The following is a 23,630-nucleotide window of genomic DNA, read 5'->3' as shown; positions in this document are numbered from 1 at the left end:
CAGCCATATTATCTGCAGCTATTTAAAATTTCTCGAGTAAAGTCGCATTACAATTTTACGTGTGTGTGTGTGTGTGTGTGTGTGTGTGTGTGTGTGTGTGTATAAGAAGTTGATCAAATGTAGTATAGTCGGTACATTACACCAGAAGCGAATTCTTTTTCCGAGTTTTCTTTAATGCTACCTGAATGTTAGTTATTTACACATTTACCCTGACAAGAGTGTGAAATTGGATATAACTGTCTAGAGATGCCTACTTGCTGACGGTATCAAACTTGCAGAACCAAATGAAGAAAAATATACTACAAATTTGTTTGTAGACCCTTTTTTGGGAGGAAATGGGAGACAGGAGAGGGGAGAGGGAAGAGGATGAGAAAAGGCACACTTTTCAGTAATAAAGTACTAGCATTTCATAGGCATGAAGAACTATCATATATAAAGACCATTTTTCCTAACATCCACTTATTAATATAGAACAGGGCAAGCCATTCCTATTCCCATGATAATACCAATTACACAAAAATTATCTACTATAGTCAACTTGCTACACGAATACCTACGAACACGCAAATTCGATCGCATATACAACCTATTTTGAACCCATCTCAGGCAAGCAACAATAGGCTCAAACGAGAAATATCTAAGAAGGAATTTGGGCCAAGTAATCACCTATAAAAAGACCCTGCAGACTTACCCTGTTATAGTCTCAGCATGCGTTCTACCAAGCATAATTTCTACATTTCTAAAAACGTATTTAACCCCTAGCAAACATTTATACAGCAACTACAATAATTTCTAGGTGATTAATGACTTCACTTAGGTTAAAAAGAAAAGATTAAAAGATACTCAAGAGTGTGGGCGTCATGCGGGTATGGAAGCTTTTCTCAAAGTCACATATAATAGAAACTACTGAAGAAGCTAATAGAACATAGAAAATCTTTTGAATGTAAGAAGAAAAGGATTAAACCGTAGTAAAGTAACTAGCTCCAGTGGGCCATTACCGATCATAAACAGCTTTTATGCGACTCAAAGAACAAGCAAACACAATGCTATCGATCCCACTGGTTAAAGTGACTACTGAGAATGGCAATTTTATTGCTGGGCGCACTGTACCCTCTGGGCACCAGCATGAGGATCATCATCCTCATCGTAGGCTTCCTGGGCTTGTTGCTGCTTCCTCCTCATCTCCTCCTCAATGTTGACGTCGTGCAGTGTGGTTTCCTCACATTCATCGATCTCCATGTCCGTTAGCTGCGATACAGGCTTTGGTGGGAGCACCCCTTCAAGAGCCTTGCACTGATCCAGCGTCAACATATCAGGGAAATCCACTGTGAAGTGGAGGTAAAGCTTCCCCTTCATGAAAGGCCTCTGGTACATTGGCATGCCTTCATCATTTATAGCTTTGAATTGATCTGCGTCAAAGATACAAAAACATTAGGTAATAAAAAAGAGAACTTAGAAGTAGACAGGTACACCTGGTACTAGGATGATTTACCATCCAGTCAAGAGATAGGTCTTAAAAGAAAAAAAAATGAAAATGTCTTTAAAGACTTACTAAATTAATTTCGTAAGTTATGAACAAATTTAAAATTACTGGACAGAGTCCATAATAACTAAACTGTACTTTTACAAAGTTATGGCAAACGACTAGAATACATCAAATAATGAATGTTTACTATTAGTTCGAATTTCAAACATAGAAAACTATTATATAGTTCATACTAGGAAGATTGCCAAGGCCACAATAGGACAGTCTTTTAAGCATATGGTTGTTATGCCAACATTTCGGAGTGTTCTGAAGGGATAGAACGCATACCAGGCTTGATAACTTCACCAGGGTTCGACTTGATGAGCAGCTGCCTGTTGTCCAGATGAGTCACAACAAACTGGAAACCACACAAAGCCTCAGTGAGTGACAATGTATGCTCGACAAAGAGATCATCACCCTTTCGCTTGAACTTGGCATGATCCTTCTGCTGGAGGACAAACACAATGTCACCTGTAACAGTGTCAGGCTGCAGCAAAACAAACAACATTAGCTCGTCCTACAACAAAGGCATCCGAATTGTTGTTCTACACAATCAAACTCTGGCATACCGCTTCATCTGCCTCCCCAGGGAAAGTGATCTTCTGGCTATTCTGCATTCCCTTCTCAACAACAACCTCAAGCACCTTTTTCTCCTGGACAACCTTCTCACCCTTGCATTGTGGACACCGATCCTTCTCATTGATGGTCTCTCCAGTGCCCTTGCAGTCATTGCAAGGATGCTGCATTTGCTGAATCATACCAGGTCCCAATTGACGAATTGACACTTTCATACCTGAACCCTGGCAGCCAGCACACTTCATTGAAGCACCAGATTTCGAGCCCTTGCTGCCACCACAATACAAACAAGTTGTTAGAAAACAAACATGCAAGTCTACATACAGGCAGGCAGTGAGAACTGGATAAAGTCTCACCCCTTGCACTTGGAGCAAATGACATTTCTGGAAAGAGAGAGCTTCTTTGAGGTCCCATTGTACAGGTCCTCCAAAGAAACTTTCAAAGGATGGATAACATCTTCTCCTCTGCGCTGCCTTCGTCCCCTGCTGCTACCACCTCCTACTCGTCCAAAATAACAGCAAAAGAATCATAAGTTTCATAGACAAAAGAATAAATACAGCAAAGTTCTGCATCTTCCTATTCATAAGATACCTCCAAAGGGGCCTCCACCGAAGAATGATTGGAAGATGTCGAAGGGGTCATGGCCTCCCCCACCACCCATGCCTTCTTTAAGAGCATCCTCACCGTATTGATCATAGATCTCTCTCTTCTCAGGGTCACTCAGAACCTCATAAGCCTGGGCCAACTCCTTGAACTGAAAAGGAGCACATTCTACTGATCAGATGGCAAACCACAAAAACCACACGGACCACTCACCATTTCCAACTTATCAATTATACCACCACCATTACATAATCAAAAATTTTGCTCACCAAATACCTCAATTAAGGTATCAAGTTAATAATCAGAAAAGCATAAAGTAGGAAGCACTTGGTCGATAAAAGGTCGAAATTCTGGCTAGTTGTTGCGGCTGAGCAGGCAAAGAACTGTTTGATTTGAGTCAATCAATGCCTAAATAAATGGAGATATTTCATAGAAACAGAGAATGTGGATGTAGGAAGGGAGCCATAACAAAATTAAGAAAATGTAGTAGAGAAATTGTCATGGATTGCAGAAGAGATGATTTAGGAGACTCCTCGAGGCAGTTAAAGAGTGGAGAGTAACCTAATTTTCAACCTAGTTCTCCCAAATAATTAAAGATGTATGCTAGTACCTGAAAGTTCCAGTTTTAACAATAAAATGCTCGCTAGAGGAAGAGAAGTGTGCTGGCTAGATCAAATAAATAGAAACACAAGAAAGACGGCAATGATAAACTGGAGGAAGATATGATTAAAAAAAGGCACCTGCTAAAGAGATTAGAGCCCTAAATTTGCCAGAAATTTGTCCCGTACAATATAAACAGCCCTTTAGAAACGTTGATATATAAATTAATGGCAGAAATTGCACGTAAACATCAGCAAATTAGGAAATTTATCCTAGCAGATGAGAACAATCATCGCATCAATAATCCAACAACCAATTACCAGACCCACGTATCCAGATCAGATCAGGAAACCCTAGATTCACAGTATTATTAAGAGAGAAAGCGAGGATCGCTACCTTCTCGGGGTCTCCACCCTTATCCGGGTGGTTCTTGATGGCCGCCTTGCGGTACGCCTTCTTTAGATCATCCTGCGACGCGCTCTTCGAGACCCCGAGGACCTCGTAGTACCTCGTGTTGTCGCTCTTCTTAGGCGCTCTCCCAAACATCTTCGCGACCAAAACCTAACCCTAATCCGCCGATTCAAAGAACAGACTTCGACGAAGAAGGCAAGATCGAAACCCTAATAGCCTCCGATCTTGATCTAAGGGAACCCTACCGACAGAGATCGGAGAAGGTAAACAAAGCTCAAGCCTTCAAGAGGGTCTTCACAATACAGAGGGGAAAGAGAATATAAAAGGGTAAGGAGATGGACGGTGGGCAAGAAGACTCTAGAAGCTTCAGCAACTACGGAGAGAAGAAGAGATTTCGATCGTCCGATGGGAGATGGACGGATCAGATCGGCGCTTCTAGAGCTTTCTTTGGGTCCTCCGGTCCATTGAGGAGGCGCGGATCTTCTGCATTCACTGTTGCAGGAATTTTAAGCACAATTCATCTGTCCCTCTTCTATCATTGGATATTGGTACTTGCTGCATCTGCGGATGCAGGCGATCACAGTGCTGTGAAAGTGAGCAAGTGCGAATGGTCGACGACTCGTCGTGGCGGATTGAGTAATGAGCATGTACAGCGAACAGCTAGTTTAAGCGCCCGCAAGAAGACACGACATACTTGCCCCGGTTTGGGAAAATAATAAGGTCCTGTGAGCCCAATTTAAAAAATTAAATTAAATGCATGCTAAAATTATTGGGCCTATCATGGCCCAGTGGTGCTGATTTTATTTTGCAAACATTATTGGCTCCCCGAGTATAGCCGGCAATCGTAATCCATCCACTATTTAGGTCGGATCCTTCCTTGTCCCACTTCTCTCTATTTCAGTCGCTAATATTAGCGTCGCGCTTTGTAACAGAAGCAATTAAGCTAGAATTTTGTGAGAGTAATTCAGCAATATGTTAGCTTAGAGAATCGATAATGATAAGGTTAATCTAATTATGTAACCAATGATAACAAAAAAAAAATTAAAGCTATATATAAATTGGGGAGTAAAATTGAGTTTCGATTATAATATACACTAGAGTGAGTTTACAATTTATACATTCTTGCTTACCTGAGGATATAAAAGTAAATGCAGCACTAAAAATTGTACCAAGCCTTCTCTTACGTGGTTATTATTCACAGCTCTTATTCAACATACATGCGGACGAATCATAAGTTTTTACATGAATAGATGTAAATAATACGTGTAGAATTATTCATATCTTTTATATCAATAAACTCCTTAACTAAAAGAATAATTATATATACCATCAGGAGTTTACGTGGTAAAAAATATATTTAGGAGGTGTATTAAAAAAAACGGTGGTAATTCTTATTATATTCGTGTTTGACCTCATTTAACGTGCTTACCACGTGCATTTTGGATATCAAAACTCAAACGCGTAATGCTTAAGCTTTTTTATGGATCTGCAAACACGTTTAGTGAAAAATAATTAGGCGTTGACTAATCAACAAAAAGTTAGGATGTGAATTTATAGTTTAGACCCTATGTTTTGCTTTATTAATATTTCATCGTATAAGTCTCTATTTTCTTTTCTTTTTGTTTCTTTTTGAGAAACTTTTTATAGTTTGTGGGGGCATTTGTACTAAAAGCTTTTATTAAGTCTTGATAATAGCAAAATTTCATCTAGTATAGAAAATAGGCGCATCTAGTCTTGTTATTAGTACTATTTATTTATTTTTTAATGCAAATAACTCATGGCTTATGAGTACCCTTTTATTGTCTATAAACATAGTGAATTAAATTTGCCTCGATAGAATGAAGAAAATTACATCGTTTTGTAAAATAAAAAAATATCTAAATATTGTGAACCATATTGAGCTTGGCTTCTCTTACTAATAATTATAGGTTTTAAAATCTTTGTTTTAAAGTTAAATATATCCATACGAGACTAATAAACCTATCGACTGATTAGCTAACCTATATAGAAATATGAATTAGGATATATCTTAGGGTATGACTTTTGATCATCTTGTTAAACTTTTTTTTATTCAAAGGCTGAAAGTAAGATATGAAATGAATAACGAGTTAATTCTCTGTAGATACAAAATGTATTTAAGTCTCATCAAACTCTAACTTAAATTATGTACGCCTTTGAATTATTGTTCTAAATTAAATCAATGAGACATCACTCTAAACTATTGTATTGCTGAGCAGTTCTTTTAAGTCACTATACTGCTAAGCCATTAAATTATTAAATAATTTTATTTATAATAATTATTTATGATTGGAGTCAATTCTATGACCTTTTTAGTTATATCACCTACAAACTTTATGAGTGTTGATTTACGATACTCGTCGAAATTGTGATAGTTTTGCTTTAAGTTCAGTGACTCTCTTGGGTTAGGAATTTTTCGCCTAGTTTAGTGACCAAATATATATATATATTTTATATATTTAACTAAGTTTACTTTCTAAAATTAAGACGAAGAAATAAGAAAAACTAATCAAGTTATCTTAGCCTTAAAAAAAATAGCCTACAGTAATTCAGTTTGTATTTTAAGATAATAGTAATAACATACAAAATTAGTTATATTTTTGTAATTTTCCCAAAGTTTTATCTCATAGAAGTACTTTAGTGCTCTTTTATGCATTTACTAGCACCCTTAAAACCGACACTATCCCCATTCCCATATTATGCGGGCCCATCAAGGTACGGAATTCGCATATACGAGCCATCCGTATACGGTCGCCCGCGATATTTTCCCCGATCCGTTTTGTTTCCTCGTCGGCCGCGCACGTCGCTACGCGACGATTAAGTTACTTAATGCCACGTTTAGTCAATCTCAAATCTGGATAAAAGCTAAGATAAAACCTCTTATTCCACGGTAAAAGCTGGATAGTGACAGAAGACGACTCCTTTTGTTCGGAATTCGACGGCGGGAGAGAGAGAGAGAGAGAGAGAGAGAGAGAGAGAGAGAGAGAGGGAGAGAGAGAGGTGTGCGAGAGAGAGATTTATCCTTCTCATCTATCCTCTGATCTAATTTTAGATGTTGGATATGGAGTCTCCGAGTTCTACTCTTCCTCTTCTCCTCTCCTCTCCTCGTGCAGAACATTTCGTCGGCTTCAGTTAAAGTCAGCCGTATCGAATTCGGGGCGTTTTACTTGGAATTGTTTGCTTGGTTTTGTTGTTTTCTGCTGGGAATCGGTTTCTTATAACGAACTTTCTGTTGGAATTTGGACCTTCCGAATCCGGTCAGAGGATCTTAGTGAGTTCATCGGAAGTGAAGCTCTGAATCATCTACGGGAATTCGCGGGGAACTCCGTCCTTTGTTTCCTACTACTTTGTCCCGTTTGACCGAGGGGCTAAGCGATTAGTGGACTCAGAGTAAGTCAATGTCATCGTAGTTGTAATTGGTACTCTTGACTTTGTTTTGGGAGTCATAATTGCAAATTTCTGTTGAACCTGCTATGGATTCTTCGAAAAAACTCACTTTAGAGTAATTGGGGGCAGTCTATTGATGTGATTGAGTGTGTAGATTGAGATTTTTAATGTTTTATTGGGTAGAACAGCATTCGTAATTTGTTTGTTTGAATTTTTTTCCCCTTCTGTGACCATTACTCAACTGCTGTGCTTCTTAGATGACCTTTTGTTCTATGCATTTTCCAAGTGAATTCCATGGATCCAATAAGTAGACTATGTTCATTGCTAAAGAAAGACGATTTAAGCTTCCTTGTCTAGAATTTCTTTTGACTAATATTAGCGTAAAACTAGAAAAATCTAATTATAGAGGTACTAATTGTAGTCAGGTAAAGAACTACCGCTTTGTATATGTTGTGCATTAGAGAATGCAGACGTTTAGCCCATTGGGCAGATTGCACAAAGGAAGTGTATGATGCTTTTGTGTTCTGATCATTTTAAGCCTTTATAGCTCTAGCAGTTTGGGCTATGTTCCACGATAGGAGAAAAGGAGTTTTGAATGCCCATGACACTTATCAGATCACGGACTGTGTCAGGTGATGACAGATTTGTTTGATTTCTTCAAATTATTCATAGGCAGGCATTTCATTCTACATGACGATGGGGTTGCTGTGTCTGACTCTTTTTTCATGCATATCTATTTTTAGTCAAGTTTGTATTATGGATCTTCACAATGTTGCTCGTCTCCCAATTTTAAGTGTATGATTTTGTCTACTCTGAAGAACTAAGCGAATGAGCTTCAAAGAAAACATTCTTGTTCGTTTAGTATAATCCAAAAACACTGATATTAGATCTCTTGCCCTAATTCTTGCTGTCTTTCCTTCTTCAGGCCTTTATCATCTGACTTGAAGTAGCAATATCATGGGTGTTGGAAAGTGGATTAAATCGTTCGTTGGTTCAAGAAAGCGAGAGAAGTCACAACATGCACAGGATGAAATGGTTAGTAGAAACAGTATTCTACTCAGCTATGTATGATTAAATTAAAGTCTGCTCATCTTACTTGGTGTTGGTTAAATTGTATCTGATATTCCTTTTTATATTTCTTATTTAGATTAGTGATATAGGATAGCAATTAAAGATCAGACATTAAATGGAACTATAAATTATGAAAGATTCTGAACTTAGCTACTGAGGGATCAGATGAGCTCATCAAAATTTAAATGACTTTGTTTCTTATTGCACACTCTTATAGCCACCAAGTTTTTTCAGTTTTCTTATATCTGAATTTGAGAATGTTACAGCTCATCGCTGTGGATCATGATGGTGCGGGCATAGAAGTTGCTGTAGAATCTGGTTCATCAACAGGCCATGCCAATGTTCTGCCAAGCTCGAATCCGATGTCCTTTCCTACTGCCTCATTTCATATGAAGGTGTCTTCTCAAACTGAACAGCATGTCAAAGAGAGTTGGGCCGCTACAGTTATTCAGACTGCATTTCGAGCTTTCCTGGTACCAGATTCATTCTATTTGACTCTATATGTCATAATGCTGACAATGTTGGCACAATTGTTATCCACAAATGGTCTCTTGACTTGTAAACCAAATCCAGAAGCCATGTACATGGATTTGGATATTTGTTCTATATGGGAGCATTCTGATTGGACTTATTAATGGAACCAGACTAAAAGGCTTTTGTAGCGTTCATGTTGCATGTAGTTCTTTACCTTCTATTTTTCATTATATTTTGTATTTATGGTTTCTGATTAATTGAGTACTTTTCAGGCTAGACGAGCTTTACGAGCTTTAAAAGGATTGGTTAAACTTCAGGCCCTTGTTAGAGGTCATGCAGTGAGAAAGCAAGCAGCAATAACACTTCGCTGTATGCAAGCTCTGGTAAGAGTTCAGGCTCGTGTCAGAGCAAAGCGAGTTCGTATGGCTTTAGAAAGTCAACATGGTCAGCAAACGGTTCAAGAAGAAGTTCATGAGACTCGTGTCCAGGAGATTGAGGTAAACCATCCAAAAGTTGAATTGATGGTTATTATCTATTGTTTAATGGCATGCTTAAACTGATATGGAGAAATGGAATATCAATCTTTACCATCTGCATAAAATTGAATTTTGTAATTATTTTGCTTGAGCAGATCACATATGGTACTTAATATTAAGTACTGCACACATGTTTCCATCTTGGCATTGACTTTTAGTGGTAAATAAGTAATTCTTGACTTCCTGACTTAATAATGCAGGAAAACTGGTGTGACAGCATTGGATCAGTGGAAGAGATTCAAGCAAAATTGTTAAAGAGGAAAGAAGCTGCAGCTAAGCGTGAGAGAGCCATCGCTTATGCTCTAACTCATCAGGTATGCTATATCAAGCAGGATAATGTTATATGATGAATTTTAAGAGATTGTCTTGATGCAAGTTGCATGTGAACATAATTCAAATAATTACTAATGGGTTGAGCTGAGAAGCCTGGTATTCTAAGACTTTACACTGAATCGATCTTATTGTGACATTTTATAATTTGGTTGTCAGTGGCTTTGATACCTATCCCGTTTTAAGAATCCCTCAATCATACTTGTATGCTGGGATGGGTTGGTGAGGTAAGGTTGAGAGTGACATTGCTAGCAAAGGCTACTTGGTCTGTAATATTTGGAGGTGTATCTTTTTTTGTTGTTGTTGTAATCTCTGCTTCCTGATTAGGATATGTCTTCCATCCTGTCCTCAATTGCAGTGGCAAGCAGGTTCTAGGCAGCAGACAGGATCTGCAGGCTCTGAAGGGCTTGAACTGGACAAAAGTAATTGGGGTTGGAACTGGTTAGAGCGATGGATGTCTGTTGACTCTGTTCGTCCATGGGAAAACCGGTTTCTTGACATTACTTCTAAAGATGGGGTGATGGTGCATGAAACTGAGCAGATTGAGGGAAGTGGAACCAAGACTCACAACAAGCCACTTGGGAAAAAAACCACTTCAACTGTTCATTCCAATATTCCAAACCGAAAGACACATCCATCACACTCTGAAGGAAGTTGGTCGTCGTCTAGCCGGTCTGCAAACTTGGTAACCTCTACTGCTTCGGCATCAGTTAAATCAAAACAAAAATCATCCTCCAGGGAGTTTTCTGAAGAGGTCATCTCCAAATCTTCTAGAATTGGTTCTCGATCCTATAGCTTTCCAAAGGAGAGGCCAGCACCAGCAGTTTCAAAGGCTAAAAAGAGACTATCCCTACCCAACAGTGGTAAGTCCACTTTATAAGAATGTTGTATTACTTGCATAATAATCTGATGACTTTGTCTCAGTTTTCCCTATTTAGAAAGCTTTTTTTTTCCTCCTGTTGCAAGATTGCAAGTCATTCTGCACTGCATCTTTCTTTTTCAGTATATGATGATTATGTGGTCTCTTAATTGGAATTCGTCTTTGATAAGAAATTATATTTGCTTATATTTTTTCCTTGTTTCCTGAGAAGCAAGCCTATTTTCATATTTCAGTTGTAGTGTATTTTCGTTATGGTGCCATTACGACTTGCAATCCAGTAGCACAAGTAACAAGTATTCTTAAGAGGAATTAATTTGACAGTTATCACTCTAATTTATCCTCCTCCATTTGGCTGGTCTATCCAATTTGTTGCTTGGCTGATAGTCATTCATAATGAGTACATTGCCATTTCCGTAAAAGCTTCAGATGTATGACATGTTAACAATACCAAGCAGGTCCAGGAGCAGGAAAATACCCGACTGGCAAAACTTCAGTTTACAGGTCTCAAAAATCCAGCAAAACTGCTCCTAAATCTGACTTGAAAAATCGCGTGAATCCTGTGGATCCAGCTCTGAAGAGAGTTGAACAGTAGACATGAGAAGCCATCTTCAGTTCACTGCTTGAGGGTCGTTCACTTTGTATGTGTATAAAATGGTAATATCTTCTATCTGATGCATCTTTCTTCTTCCTTATTTCTCCATACCGTGTGAATATCGAGGCTACACGTATGAGGCGGCTGCCTTTGGCTGCTGCTACAATGAGATGGCTACATGTCATTTGTTGTTGTTTTCTTGCTTGTTGTAATTATGTAATATCTATTATCTTGTTAAGTATTGGCTTAATGTAATTTTAATATATTAGTTGTTGGATGCCAATGCACTTCTTACTTTATATTGTAAACTAAATGTATTGCTTGATGAAATGATGGGCATGTCTTTTCATTTACATATTCTAAGAGAATAACCACTTAGCTCAGGATTTTTGTGTGATTCTTAAGTATTGGCTTATTGTAATTTTAATTTTTAGTTGTTGGATGCCAACGTACTTCTTACTTTATATTGTAAACTAGAATTATCTGCTTGATGAAATGATGGGCATGTCTTTTCTTTTACATATTCTAAGAGAATAACCGCATAGCTCAGGATTTTCGTGTGACTCTTACTCCATACAACTATATTATTTTCTGAGTGTTTGGATGCGTATTACTAATGTAAAGTTTTGTATGATTCTGATCAGTTTGCTGCTCCGGTTATTACTTCTCTTCTTATGGATTAGTAATATTCATTTATTATCTTTTGCTCTTAGCTTTTGTTTTCCTAATGGGAATAAGGTTCCTCTTGATCCCACTATTTATATATATATATAAATTTATGTGGTGCTTTAGGCAGAAGAATATTTGAACACTTTCCTTGCAGTCAACTTTGGTCAGAAAGATGCCCATCTTTAGTTGACCTCTTATAAACAAAAATGGATGTAAATTTTATTATCTTAAAATATAAACGTGAAAGTACTGGATAAACTGTTTGCTGGGATACTCTCTTTTACCTTTACAAAATTCCTCTTCTTGATGTGCTTAGATATGAGTGATATATAAAGTTAGTAAGATATGAATATGTTCTGTTATCTAGCCTAACTCTGTTCTGATTCACATTAGCAGTCTCTACATGTGGATATGACGTCTAATACTTCAAGAAGTAATTTAGAATTATATGTATTTGAAATATAAAAGTTGTGAATGACAAGTAGTGACGTATTCTGACTCTATTGGAGGGTTGACTTAGTTTAGCCTCTTTTATATTCAATGCATTTTGAATGTAAACATCTCTTCTGATAGAAACCTAAAAACTAGATGCAATTTCTTGTGTTAAATAGATCATATATTCTGATAGAAACTTATAACCAAATGCAGTTGCTTCAATAAATCGAATTGCCATCATAAGTTGAGATATTTATAGAGCATTCAAAGACTGGATCATTTATTATCTTTTCTCAGATATTAGTAGTGAATGCCCCATCCTTTCCTTCATGTGACATGCCAAAACTTTAAGTTGATTGGAAGAAGTGAAGATGATTACTTCCAAGAATGCCGGTTCAAACTGACAGAAGTCAGAATCCTATGCAGTCACATGGGCTTTCTATTTTATACCAAATTGTTTGTTTTCTGGCTTATTATCAATTTTTTATAAGACAATTTGTAATACCAAGTTCTAGATCTGCAAAAACTTATCTGTGTGGAGAAAGAGTAAAATAAAGGATTGGGATGCGGTGGTGATGCTATATAGCATCTATCTCTCGAGTGTGTCAACATATTGATTATATTATTCGATAATTTTAATTCATGATTATATATTATATTTAATTTTAGATATGATTGGAATTGTTAATTATTAGCATGATGTGGTCCGGCCGATCGGATCTCCTCACAAGGGATATTGGGTTTACCGGGTCAAACTAGGTTATCATCATGATTTTTGTCTCAGCAGTAGTCTTGAGCTATGATGTTTGAATGACTGTAACCTAGCGTTTGAACAACACATCCCCATCGAAGGGTTTTGGTGTTTGAATGAACATAGTCGGTGTTTGAATGTTAGAATATAAGAGTATAACTCGTCGTACAACGTTCGAATGCTCGACGTCTAGGTTGCCGTCCTCCCTTCTTCCTCATCTACCGCACCTCTCTAAACCATCGGGGCTGTTCTTTTTTCCTCGTCTTCCTTTCTCATTTTTCCAAATCCACCCACTCTCATCGAAACCATCTATTAATTTGCTGCCCCCATCATCACCGTTATCTATCCACTAACTAATCCATCTTAGTCTGAGACATAACATAGCATGCATTTGACAATGCATCTGAATCGACTCGTATCGAATCCCTATTTGAAAATAAAATATGCCAACACAAAAATTCTTAAAAGAACATTAAAATCAGCACTACTTAACTTCCAAAAATCTCCAGAATATTCGGTAATAAAAAGGGGCAAGCTATGAACTTTACTCAAAGGACTGGGCATTCAGCAAACTAAACAGAGATAACTTTTGTAAACATATCCAAAAAAGAACTAATATATGCAAACCATTTGACTCTGGAAACCTTTTTATTTTAATCGCAGCCTTTTCTTTAAACAAAAAAAAAGGGCCATCATTCTCCACATTGCTAAGAAATCCCCAAATCATGACATGCAGAAATCTCTCAGATCCGATCGTGTGAAACCAAAATTTAATTAAAAATAGGATTTTATTAGAAGACGTGATACCAAACATGTCCTTAATTTACTCACATCTACGATCAACAAACACATCACTATCTTTCCCTTACAATTAAATTAAAATCCGCAATTACCCTTTTTCTCTCGCAATTTTTTAAAGTTTTCATTCCCATTATTGCACCGTAGATTAGGAAACATGAGATTTAGAGCCGAGAGAGATCCTACTTACTTCGTTGCTATAATTTAGTAATTGAGTTCTATCGCCTGCCTCTTAATAATATGAATATATAAGATAATTTGAACCTTCTTCTCTCTTCTTCCATTGAAATAAGAATTTTTTATTAAAATATTATGTACGTATAATTTGAATTTATTGTTGCCAGTATTTTGAAAGAATTGGTCAAATTATCCAAACTATATATTAGGAAGGGGTATGCTGCCAGCTTTTTTCTATAATGCTGGTCAATAATCAGTCTATAAATACCTAATTTATATTTAAAAAAGAAAAGGCGTACGTAGGAAACTCCTGCATCCTGGGTTTTAGACGATCAGATCCGAAACCACTTCGTCCCTATCCTCCTTCCTCATTGGGGGACGTAGGCGACATGCACCTCCGCGGTCTACTTCCTCCCATCAGTAGCCGGATCACGCGCCACGTGTCACATCAGACCATCATTCGTCCGGATCCGATGTGGAGGGTAAGTGGTAATCTTGGATCTCCGTGATCATCGACCATACAGTGGAAAATCAACGACCGATACAACCAACGATTTGTTGGGAGTAAGCCGTTGGATTAGTAATCGAACGGCTGGTATTTAGGGGGACAGAGTAGAAAGGTGTACCGTACCAAATTTAATGTTATCGTTTGGGAATAAAGAAATTAGAAAGGGGGGAGGGTGAAAGCGACAAGCAATCTCCTCTCTCCCAAATCCCCCATCTCCACTCCAGCCCTCCTCCGTTTCGCTTCACTCCGTCGTGCGAATTTTTTTATCATTTTGACCACCATTTCCCCAGTAATTGGCAACAAGTTTCGATCTTTCCGTCAAAACCGAGGGGTTTGATCGACGGGGAGCAAAACCCATATCGCCATTTGTGATCTCGCCCCCGATTTCCCCTTCAATTTCTTCGCAAAATTTTGATTGGTGCGAAGCTTTTGGTGCAGAAATCTCGAGCCGGATCGAGAGATCTGAAGGTGAAAAAGGGTAGGAGAAGACGAAGACGACGATGTCATCCGCGTATTCTTCGCCGTTCGTGTTATCTTTCCTTCTCCTCGTCTCTGTTCCGGTTTTGTTCTACCTCGCCCCACGTATCCTTCCTCCCAAGACGCTTCCGGCTATCCCCGATCCCGACGAGATCGACGACCTCGCCCTCTTCCGGCGCGCCACCCTCGCATCCTCCGGCGCCGGCGACTCCTCCGCCGCGCTCCGCCGCCGTCCGCCGGCGTCGGAGCCCAAGGTCGCCTTCCTCTTCCTCACCAACTCTGACCTCTCCTTCGCTCCTTTGTGGGAAAAGTTCTTCAAAGGCCATTCACATCTCTTCAACGTCTACGTCCACGCCGACCCCTCTTCCCGCCTCCTCGTTCCCCCAACCCCTTCCTTTCGCGGCCGCTTCATCCCTTCTAAGGCGACCCAACGCGCCTCCCCCACCCTCATCTCCGCGGCGCGCCGCCTCCTCGCGGCGGCGCTCCTCGACGACCCCGCGAACGCCTTCTTCGCCCTCATTTCCCAGCACTGCGTCCCGCTCCATTCCTTCCGCTTCCTCTACCGCGCCCTGCTCTCCGATCAACCTCGCCGCCGCCATCACAGCTTCATCGAGATCCTCTCCGGCGAGCCCACCCTCTTGGACCGCTACGTGGCCCGCGGAGACGACGTGATGCTCCCGGAGGTGCCCTTCGATCGGTTCCGCGTCGGGTCGCAGTTCTTCGTCCTCGCGAGGCGGCATGCTGTTCTCGTCGTCCGCGACCGCCGGCTTTGGAAGAAGTTTCGGATGCCGTGCCTCAAAGCGAGGAAGTACTCGTGTTATCCAGAGGAGCATTACTTTCCTACATTGTTAGATATGCAGGACCCCGAGGGCTGCACTGGTTATACTCTCACAAGGGTGAATTGGACAGATAGCGTCGGCGGCCACCCGCATACTTATCGGCCCGCAGAGATATCCGGGGACCTTATCCGGGAGCTGAGGAGGTCCAATTCCACATATTCCTATCAATTCGCGCGCAAGTTCTCGCCGGATTGTCTTGAGCCTCTCATGGAGATTGCCGACAGTGTTATCTTTCGTGATTAGTTATTGTGTTCTTCCTTCCTTTGGTTGCGGATTTATATGGGGTGATTTGGCTATGAGGAGTTAATGAGGTATGGAACTTGCTCATTGCTTCAAAATTGCATCTTGAGCAGATTTACTTGTTGATTCTAGATGAAAGAACACGCAATTGAGGTGGAAAGATAGGATTTTTATTCAATACCATTGTTGGAAATCTGGGCATAAACTTATGGCTCCTGACCAAGATGGAGAGCTTCACCTTAGATTAGTTTCATAATCTTTTAGATATACGAATGTGCATTGTGCACATTGTTCCACAAATTTGTTTCTCTTTTCTCCTCAGTAATTGCTGCTTTCTGAACTTGGTGAAGCAGAACTTGTTGAAAGATTATCTGATTCTGGTGTTATAAATCCTTCTTGAGGTAGTGAAATTTGTGATATCCATTAGATTGATTGGTCTAGATTCTGTGACATGTTTCAATTTATTTTTACTATTTCCTGAATGCTTTACTTGTCTGCTATTGCTTCTACTTGCAATTGGGAATTGATTTAGTCAGTTGGTGCATTGCTAATGGCATGATTCCTTCTCTTCTGTTCATATGCATTTCAGGGATTTGAGGTGAGCAACTGGGACTGGCAGATCCATCTCTTTCCCTTCCCCTTGAAGTGACCAATCATCTCTTTTCTCAGTCAAGGGAATCTTCTCCTGTTCAGACATACAAGACTAAGCTCTGCAAATTAAGAGTGAGGGAGTGTCAAAGATGTTGGTTGAGTGAGACAAGGCAGAGCTCTCTTAAGAAGCATTAGATGTTAGCATGATCATCCTATGTATTACATGGAGGCAAGTCTATCAATACATATAGTGATGTTTATAGTAAAGTGAGCTTGTCATCATCTTCTTTTGATTTCTTCTCAGCAAAGCAGCTTAAAGGAGGGCTTAAGTGGCTCTTCACTTGCACAAAGACAAAGGTCATATGAACTTTCTCTTTGCTTGCAGTTTAGGCCAGGGGGATTCTCACTTCTTATAATATGTCTATTTTGCATTGGTAGGTGGCTAAAGAGAAAAAGCCACTCTCTCTCCTTTTTGTCCTTTTTTATTAATTAGTTTAGGTGGGAATGGAGAGTTAACAGACATGGAAAAATCTAGGCCTTGATACAACACATGAGAACTACCAGATCAATGTGAAGTATTATAGAAGTCTTTGGATTCTGGTCTGGTAGTATATAACAATCCTTCAAATAGGACCACCAGATCAATCCAATCTATATTTCACAGTTTGAACTTCAGTATTAGAAGACTATGCAGGTAGGTTTGGATGGGCAGTTGGATGTCCTAACCCATCCATCTTATTGGGGTGAGATTAAAGTTAAAAGTTATTGAATATTTGCGATCGATGTATTAGTTCTCCGACATTCTAATAACTATACAACTGACGATCATTAATAAGGGATATTAGTTAAAAGATAATATTTTTATAAGAACATTAGTTGATAATTAAATTATTTGAAAAACAAAAAGCATAATTGATGAATAAAAAGAAAGAAGAACCTTAGGAAAACAAAAAGTTGGTGCAGCTCTCAATTTCCCTTTGGCTTTTAGAACTCTTTTTCTCTTTTCCTGCTTTCCTAATTCCTATCTCTTTCCCATCTCTTGTACTACTACTCTTTTTGAAGCCTTTCCTCCACCAAACGGCAGAAAGAGTGAAGGGCGACCAACTTTGACCAACCGGATCCCACCACCACTGGTTGTCTTAACCTGCCTTACTCCTTTGCTAAAGTGTCTAATAAATGTCTTAATTCTGAAAGAAAGAACTTTTAGGTAAATAAAAATAAAAATAATATTAATCGAGCCGTGATTTAAAATTCTTTTCGAATAATTCAAGAGCTCGAAGATTATAGATTAAACATTGAGGCCAGCCAGCCATCAGTAAAATTATCTTGTGGTATAAGTCTTACTAATTGGGTGTCTTAATTAATCCAAAAGTTAATTGGGCCCCAAGTAGCTCAATCATCTAATAGTTCCTTTAATGAAGCATGGACAGGAACCACAACTATGTGGACCTGCTACCAAATATTGTACCATGGTAATGCATGTAAGATAATCCTAGTATTGGACGACTATTTGAGCCTGAGAACAAACCCCACGTTTGAAATGTTTGGATCTTCTCCAGCTCATGGAAAGAATTTATTTGCTACGAAAAATTAAATTTTGGATTTTATAAATAATTTTTTAATATTTTTCTAGATTAAAAACGTGACAGTAATTATGTTAACAAATTAAGAAGATTTTTTTGGATCCTTGTTGGATTTGAATTGGGCCATTTTAGCCCAATAAGAAGCAGGCCCATTTATGGCCCACTCTATTGTCGACGTGGCATTCAGTTGTATTTATTCTTCTTCTTTTTTTCTTAATTAGAGAGAGAGCGAGAGAGGGAGGGAGAGAGATGATGACTTCGTCGACGACGATGACGATCATGGTGGCGGCGATGGTGATGGCGATAGGGATCGTGACGAAGACGGTGTGCGCCTCCGGCGACCATAACGGCGTGTTCGGGCCGTGCTCCGACGCGAAGATACGGAGGGGGGACGGGTTCACCTTGGGCATCGCCTTTTCGAGCAGCGAGTCCTTCTCCCTCAACTCCACGCTTCTCTCGCCCTGCGATCGCCGACTATCGATCTCCTCCTCCGGCGCGCAGCTCGCCGTGTTCCGCCCCAAGGTCGACGAGATTTCCCTGCTCACCATCAACACCACCACCGGGTTCAGCCCCGTACGTACCGATTATCTCTTTCCTTCTTATTATCTCTTGATATGGATGAAGTGTATTGTTTGGAGTTCGTTCTAGGCTTTTGATTTGCCCAGATGATCTCCTCCGGCTTTGGGTGTCAATTTTAGGGTTGTTGAATCGTACTGTACTTAAAATCCTAAGATTAAGGTTGGACGAAAAGTTGGGGTTTTTTTTCCCTTTAATCTCAATACAAGCATCTCGACGCTGATGTTCTTTTCTATAAAAAAAAACACTAGGCTTGTTGGGGAAGCTGATTGTAGATGACTATGGTGATGGCTGGGATTAGCTTCAGTAGGATCTAAGGAATTATTGTAGAGGGAAAGATAGCAAGGAACTTATATTTAGGATTTTTTTTATTATAAAAAGCCATGCATTATCAAAAGTGGTGAGCTCCCCACAAAAAATTACAACCTTTTACAAACCTGTCTAAACAAAAGAGGAGAAGTTTCAGCTTGAAGGATTGGTACAAGATCTGAGGGTGCAGATCCTTCCTGAACAAAAGAGTGTTTTGTTCCCCTTAGCATATATGTCCAACCAGTTAGCTTGGTTGGCCTTGTAAAAATATGGCTGTGATGCAAGCTGCGAGAGATCGACAGTCAAGCACTTGCACAGCAATACACCAAAGGCACTGATCCTGGTTCAAAAGAATGTGCAGCAACACTGCAAAGTCACATTCCGCCTAGACCTTTTTGGGACCTAGTCACAGCGCCATTGCCTCAGCCTGGAGGGCTGTGATGCTCCTCACATAGTAAGTCCTTCTATCGACAACACCTCCGTTAGGGAACCAAATAATGGTCCAGGAGGAGGGCTTTCCCATTTGGTCCACTTCCATTGGAGGAGCTTTATTAGAAATCTCATAGTTCGAAACCAGGGAGACAATGGTGCACAGGTTAGTGTACTTAGAAGGGGTTTCTTTATTGAAAGACAAAGCATTCTTGCATTCCAGATCTGTCACATGGTTGTGGCGATGGTGGCGAGGATAGTATAGCTCTAGTTTGTTGCATATTACTGCCTTCCACAAGACAACCACCTTGAACCCATTGTCGCCAGAAGAGAATCTCATCCCAACGTAATCCATAACAGCAGCCCTAATAGGGGAAGACTGGGGGCAGCCCAAAAAGAGATGGTCTAAGTCCTCTGGCTCCCTCCCACAACTGGGACAAATCACATGCTCAATAATATTCTTATGAAACCAAAAAAAAAGAAACATTAGTTGACTACCCATTCCATGTTCCAAATAAAATTTGTAATGCAAGGGGCAATAGGGAGATGCCACTTCTGCTTCAACAGACTCGGATCCAGCCGGTGGGGATAAGAATTATGTGACAACGCACGTAGGCAGAACAAGTTCTAACCACCGTCTGGTATCCCCCTTCCAGATCCAACAGTCTGTAAAGGAACGAAGCTGACTTATATTTAGCGTTAAGTAGGTAGCGTGCAGGATCTCTTTAATTGGTTGGACACGAGAAATGGAGCTGGGTTCAAGAGAGGTCTTTGTTTTGTTGTTTGTTCCAAATCTCCATTTGGATGTAGGGTTTACTTTACAAAGATTTAATAAGAACATCTTTGCTGATCATACTACATTGGATATCAGGCTAATTAGATAATGCTGTCTTGAGTTGAGTTCTTTGAACTTTTTAACAAAATGGTGGCTTTTGGATCTCTTGATGATAATTGATGCATTGTAAAATTCTTAATCTTAAACTCATCATATTTTAAGAGCATAACTGAATGACATAAGGCAAAACTGAAAAACCTAAAAGAAACTGAGAAAAGAATAATAGTAATGAGACATGAGACAGATTGATATATATACAGAAGTAGCCTAAAGCAAATGGCAGGCTTTGGGATGAATTAGGTTTTGGTATGTATGTGAGGGCATTGTTTGTGCTACAATGTAACTCGCCTGTTTCCCCAACATCATCAATGATGGTCTCTTTGAGTTGGAAATTTGGTAGGATTTTTGGGTTGGCAGGTGCTGTTACTTTTTTTTAGCAATTGCGGGATTGTAATAATGGGAGGCATGTAGAGAACCTTAGGTGGTTTGGTTCATAAAAATCTTCCACTACACATGGAGTTAAACGAATTATGAGTTTATGAGCTCCAATGATTAATGTTACTCTTCTTTGGTTCTATTGTCCTGATTTTGTTGGATTCTGCATCTCTTACTGTACTGTTCTAGTTTATAATTTATTAGCAAGTTTGCTAAAAATGTTTTCTACTGTTTCTAGGCCTCTGTGGGTGGTTACATGGTAGCATTTGCTGGTAGGAAATATGCAGCAAGGTCTTATCCGACATTTGTTAGCAATAGCTCGTACACAGTGACCAGCTTTACACTGGTATGTTAGTAAACTGATACTGAGAATATTACAGTATGAAAGTCTATTATGGATCTTGTATAACATGGAAGTTCTCTGTAGGTACTTGAGTTCCAAAAGGGCACACTTCAGAACTTGTACTGGAAGACAGATGGTTGTTCTTCATGTTCCGGGCAGTCGTCCTTCATTTGCCTCAACAAGAAGAGCTGTGCGATCCAAACATCCAGCTGCAAAAGCCAGGGCGCTGTCGATTGCAGTATCGGAATTCAACTAGCTTTCTCAGGCACCGATATGCATGATGCTGTTCTCAATTCATGGTACGAGGTCGCCCACCTTCAGCAATACTCCCTCTATGGGCTGTATTCCAACCTCAGAGATTCTCTAACCGGCCAGTACAACAAAATCTTCTAGTGCGTTGCTGTGGTCGTTGATCTTCCTACCAGTACAACAATTATAATTTCCTGTTGCCATAGCTCCTATCCTCTTCAGCTATGCAGCCTTTTGTAAATTGTAACACACACAAGTTCCTGTAAATTTTCTCGATTCTCGGTCCACTTATCTCCCCCATTTCATCTTTTTCTATGTATATGCGTGTGCTCTATATCTGGATTATTTTCACTTTCAAAACGTATCCATGTATTTGAGGAGCAGGAGCATCACAGTTACTGATATAATTGGTGATATTATTATTACATTGTTCTTTGAGCAGAGAGCCAGAGATTGATCATGGGTGTTCAATGTTATTAAGCTCTTGGACGATTGTCATTTTAAATAGCTAGTAAAATTGAAAGCGACGAAAGGATGTAGCCTCAAAGTAAGCAGAAAATCTTAAAGCAAAGTTTGAAAAAGATATACTAGAAGACAAGACAACCGTACTCGAATAATTGAAGAATTCCGGCAAAGAGACATCTCTGTTGGACAAAATTCTCTTCCTAAAATGGCTTGCTTAAGAAGATCAATAGTTTAGAATCTGAACTCTACTAGTCTTGTACTCTTGTGTCTTGAAAATCTTTATGGAGCTCAAAAGGAAAATGGTAAGAATGAAGAGTTTGACCAAACCACCGAGAGTACCTCCACAAATTGTCTCATCTACGTATCTTAACACGCAATGCACATGGTTTTTATGTTAGGTACGTAGTTGGCCTCAAACATGGCAGTAATCTCCACAATGCTTGGGTGCTTCCAAACTTAATATAAGTCAACCATTTGACCTTTTGTGATTAAAAAGTTAATGATCTCATAGCACCCGTAAGTTTCATGATTGAGTCGGCATCCTCATAACCCTACTATTTGCTCAGCATCCTTTGAAGAATTTTGTGGTTGGAATTCTTCCCGTCAGTTTCTTCCTTTGTTGCATTAGTCAACTTAGTTTAGTCTCCACATACTTCTAAGCCTCAATCTCTCAAAAGAAAAGCCCATTGCATTTACTTCTTGGATTAAACTGACATACCTTTGACTTAGTTTTTTCTTTTTTACACCCTATTGTTGCTGCTGTCTCTTTGAACAAGTCTCAAAGAAGAGTGACAGATTTAGATGGAAAGTGAAAAGAAAAGAAAATCTTACAAGAGGCCAGTAGATTGTCTCCTGCACGGCAACACGACAAACTACGAGAGAATCTTTACAGTTGTATCTAATGTTAATCCTATGTCAAATCACATTAATTGAAGTTAGTTAGAGATCTAATCTTCTACTATAAAAAAAGGACACTGACTAACTCTTAGTAAACTTCTCTATGGCCCTACTTGATTGCGAGGTAAGTGAAAAGAAAATTATAAGGGGGATCTTTCTCGTGGACAAATTCGATCCCAACTTTGCATAAAGTTATTCACATTAAGGGGATAAACTCCCTTATCAGCATGAACCAAAAAACTTATCCCATAGAATAACTTTCTCAGAAAAAAAGAAAAAAAGATGAGGGAAGTTTATTATTAGTCATCTATTAGAAAATAAGAATGATGGAAGGTAATTGAAGTCAAGAGAAGTCAACTTAAAGAAAGAAGACCACCTTCAGCAATTAGAATTTACCACTCAGAATCAACTAACAATTGTAAATGAAAGAGGAATCTGACAGTGAATCTATGAAACTAATTGACCCCCTTTGTGCTAATCCTAAGCCCTATCAATGAATGAGTATCCAATAAGCACTTAATTCAAAGATGGTTGCAGGATAAACTTTGAGGGAGTACAAGGAAAACATTTGATGAATAGGACAGTTAATAAAGGATAACTTGGGTACAAATTTATTAGTAAAATTTATTAAAAGAACTTACTAAACTTTATTCTCATACTATACTATCAAAGAGATGAATCAAAGGTGTATTATAGTCAAAAATAGGGCGCTAAGATAATTAAGAAGACTTACATTATACGAGTATTTTTAATTCAAATTCTTGCGGCATCGGTATATTGAAACACTATTAAAGTTATGCTCCTCTAAATAAAACACAGGATCAAAACAATAATAAGCTCATATTTATGAGATGGTGCTAATGATAATAAAAGCACCACAAGAAGTATGTCTTTCTTTTTCTTTGTAAATTTAATATTGAAAAGAGGATGCTTCCTTGGTGAAAGAAAACCTTGATAAAAAGGTAAGAAGATAAGCTGAGGTTTGGAATAAAAGTAAGTGAGAGTTACAGTGGCAGCCACA

At 39.1% G+C, this 23,630-nt stretch overlaps 4 protein-coding genes across 4 annotated transcripts; 3 read left to right on the top strand and 1 right to left on the bottom strand.

Moving 5' to 3' along the window:
- Window positions 1-867: 867 nt before the first annotated feature.
- On the bottom strand, window positions 868-4,009 carry LOC140758877 (dnaJ protein homolog). The gene is made up of 6 exons (XM_073095259.1): window positions 3,701-4,009; window positions 2,693-2,855; window positions 2,458-2,599; window positions 2,095-2,371; window positions 1,814-2,012; window positions 868-1,409 (listed from the first exon to the last, which is right to left on the bottom strand). The coding sequence occupies exons 1-6, from the start codon at window positions 3,848-3,850 to the stop codon at window positions 1,090-1,092; spliced, it is 1,251 nt and encodes a 416-aa protein (XP_072951360.1). The 5' UTR covers window positions 3,851-4,009; the 3' UTR covers window positions 868-1,089.
- Window positions 4,010-6,684: 2,675 nt separating this feature from the next.
- LOC140759802 (protein IQ-DOMAIN 5-like) lies at window positions 6,685-11,386 on the top strand. The gene is made up of 7 exons (XM_073096476.1): window positions 6,685-7,123; window positions 8,046-8,155; window positions 8,458-8,664; window positions 8,938-9,162; window positions 9,402-9,515; window positions 9,890-10,394; window positions 10,867-11,386. The coding sequence occupies exons 2-7, from the start codon at window positions 8,078-8,080 to the stop codon at window positions 11,001-11,003; spliced, it is 1,266 nt and encodes a 421-aa protein (XP_072952577.1). The 5' UTR covers window positions 6,685-7,123; window positions 8,046-8,077; the 3' UTR covers window positions 11,004-11,386.
- A 3,113-nt stretch (window positions 11,387-14,499) lies between these two features.
- Window positions 14,500-16,755, top strand: LOC140759033 (glycosyltransferase BC10). Its single transcript, XM_073095484.1, has 2 exons — window positions 14,500-15,968; window positions 16,487-16,755. The coding sequence occupies exon 1, from the start codon at window positions 14,842-14,844 to the stop codon at window positions 15,898-15,900; it is 1,059 nt and encodes a 352-aa protein (XP_072951585.1). The 5' UTR covers window positions 14,500-14,841; the 3' UTR covers window positions 15,901-15,968; window positions 16,487-16,755.
- A 1,537-nt stretch (window positions 16,756-18,292) lies between these two features.
- Window positions 18,293-21,654, top strand: LOC140759034 (uncharacterized). The gene is made up of 3 exons (XM_073095485.1): window positions 18,293-18,644; window positions 20,894-21,001; window positions 21,083-21,654. The coding sequence occupies exons 1-3, from the start codon at window positions 18,321-18,323 to the stop codon at window positions 21,389-21,391; spliced, it is 741 nt and encodes a 246-aa protein (XP_072951586.1). The 5' UTR covers window positions 18,293-18,320; the 3' UTR covers window positions 21,392-21,654.
- Window positions 21,655-23,630: the final 1,976 nt, after the last annotated feature.

Source organism: Typha angustifolia, chromosome 4 (assembly GCF_048772165.1).
Source record: "Typha angustifolia cultivar Huaian chromosome 4, ASM4877216v1, whole genome shotgun sequence".
NCBI classification, from domain to species: domain Eukaryota; kingdom Viridiplantae; phylum Streptophyta; class Magnoliopsida; order Poales; family Typhaceae; genus Typha; species Typha angustifolia.
Note: the sequence above shows the minus strand (reverse complement) of the source record. Positions and strands in the feature narration are given on the sequence as shown.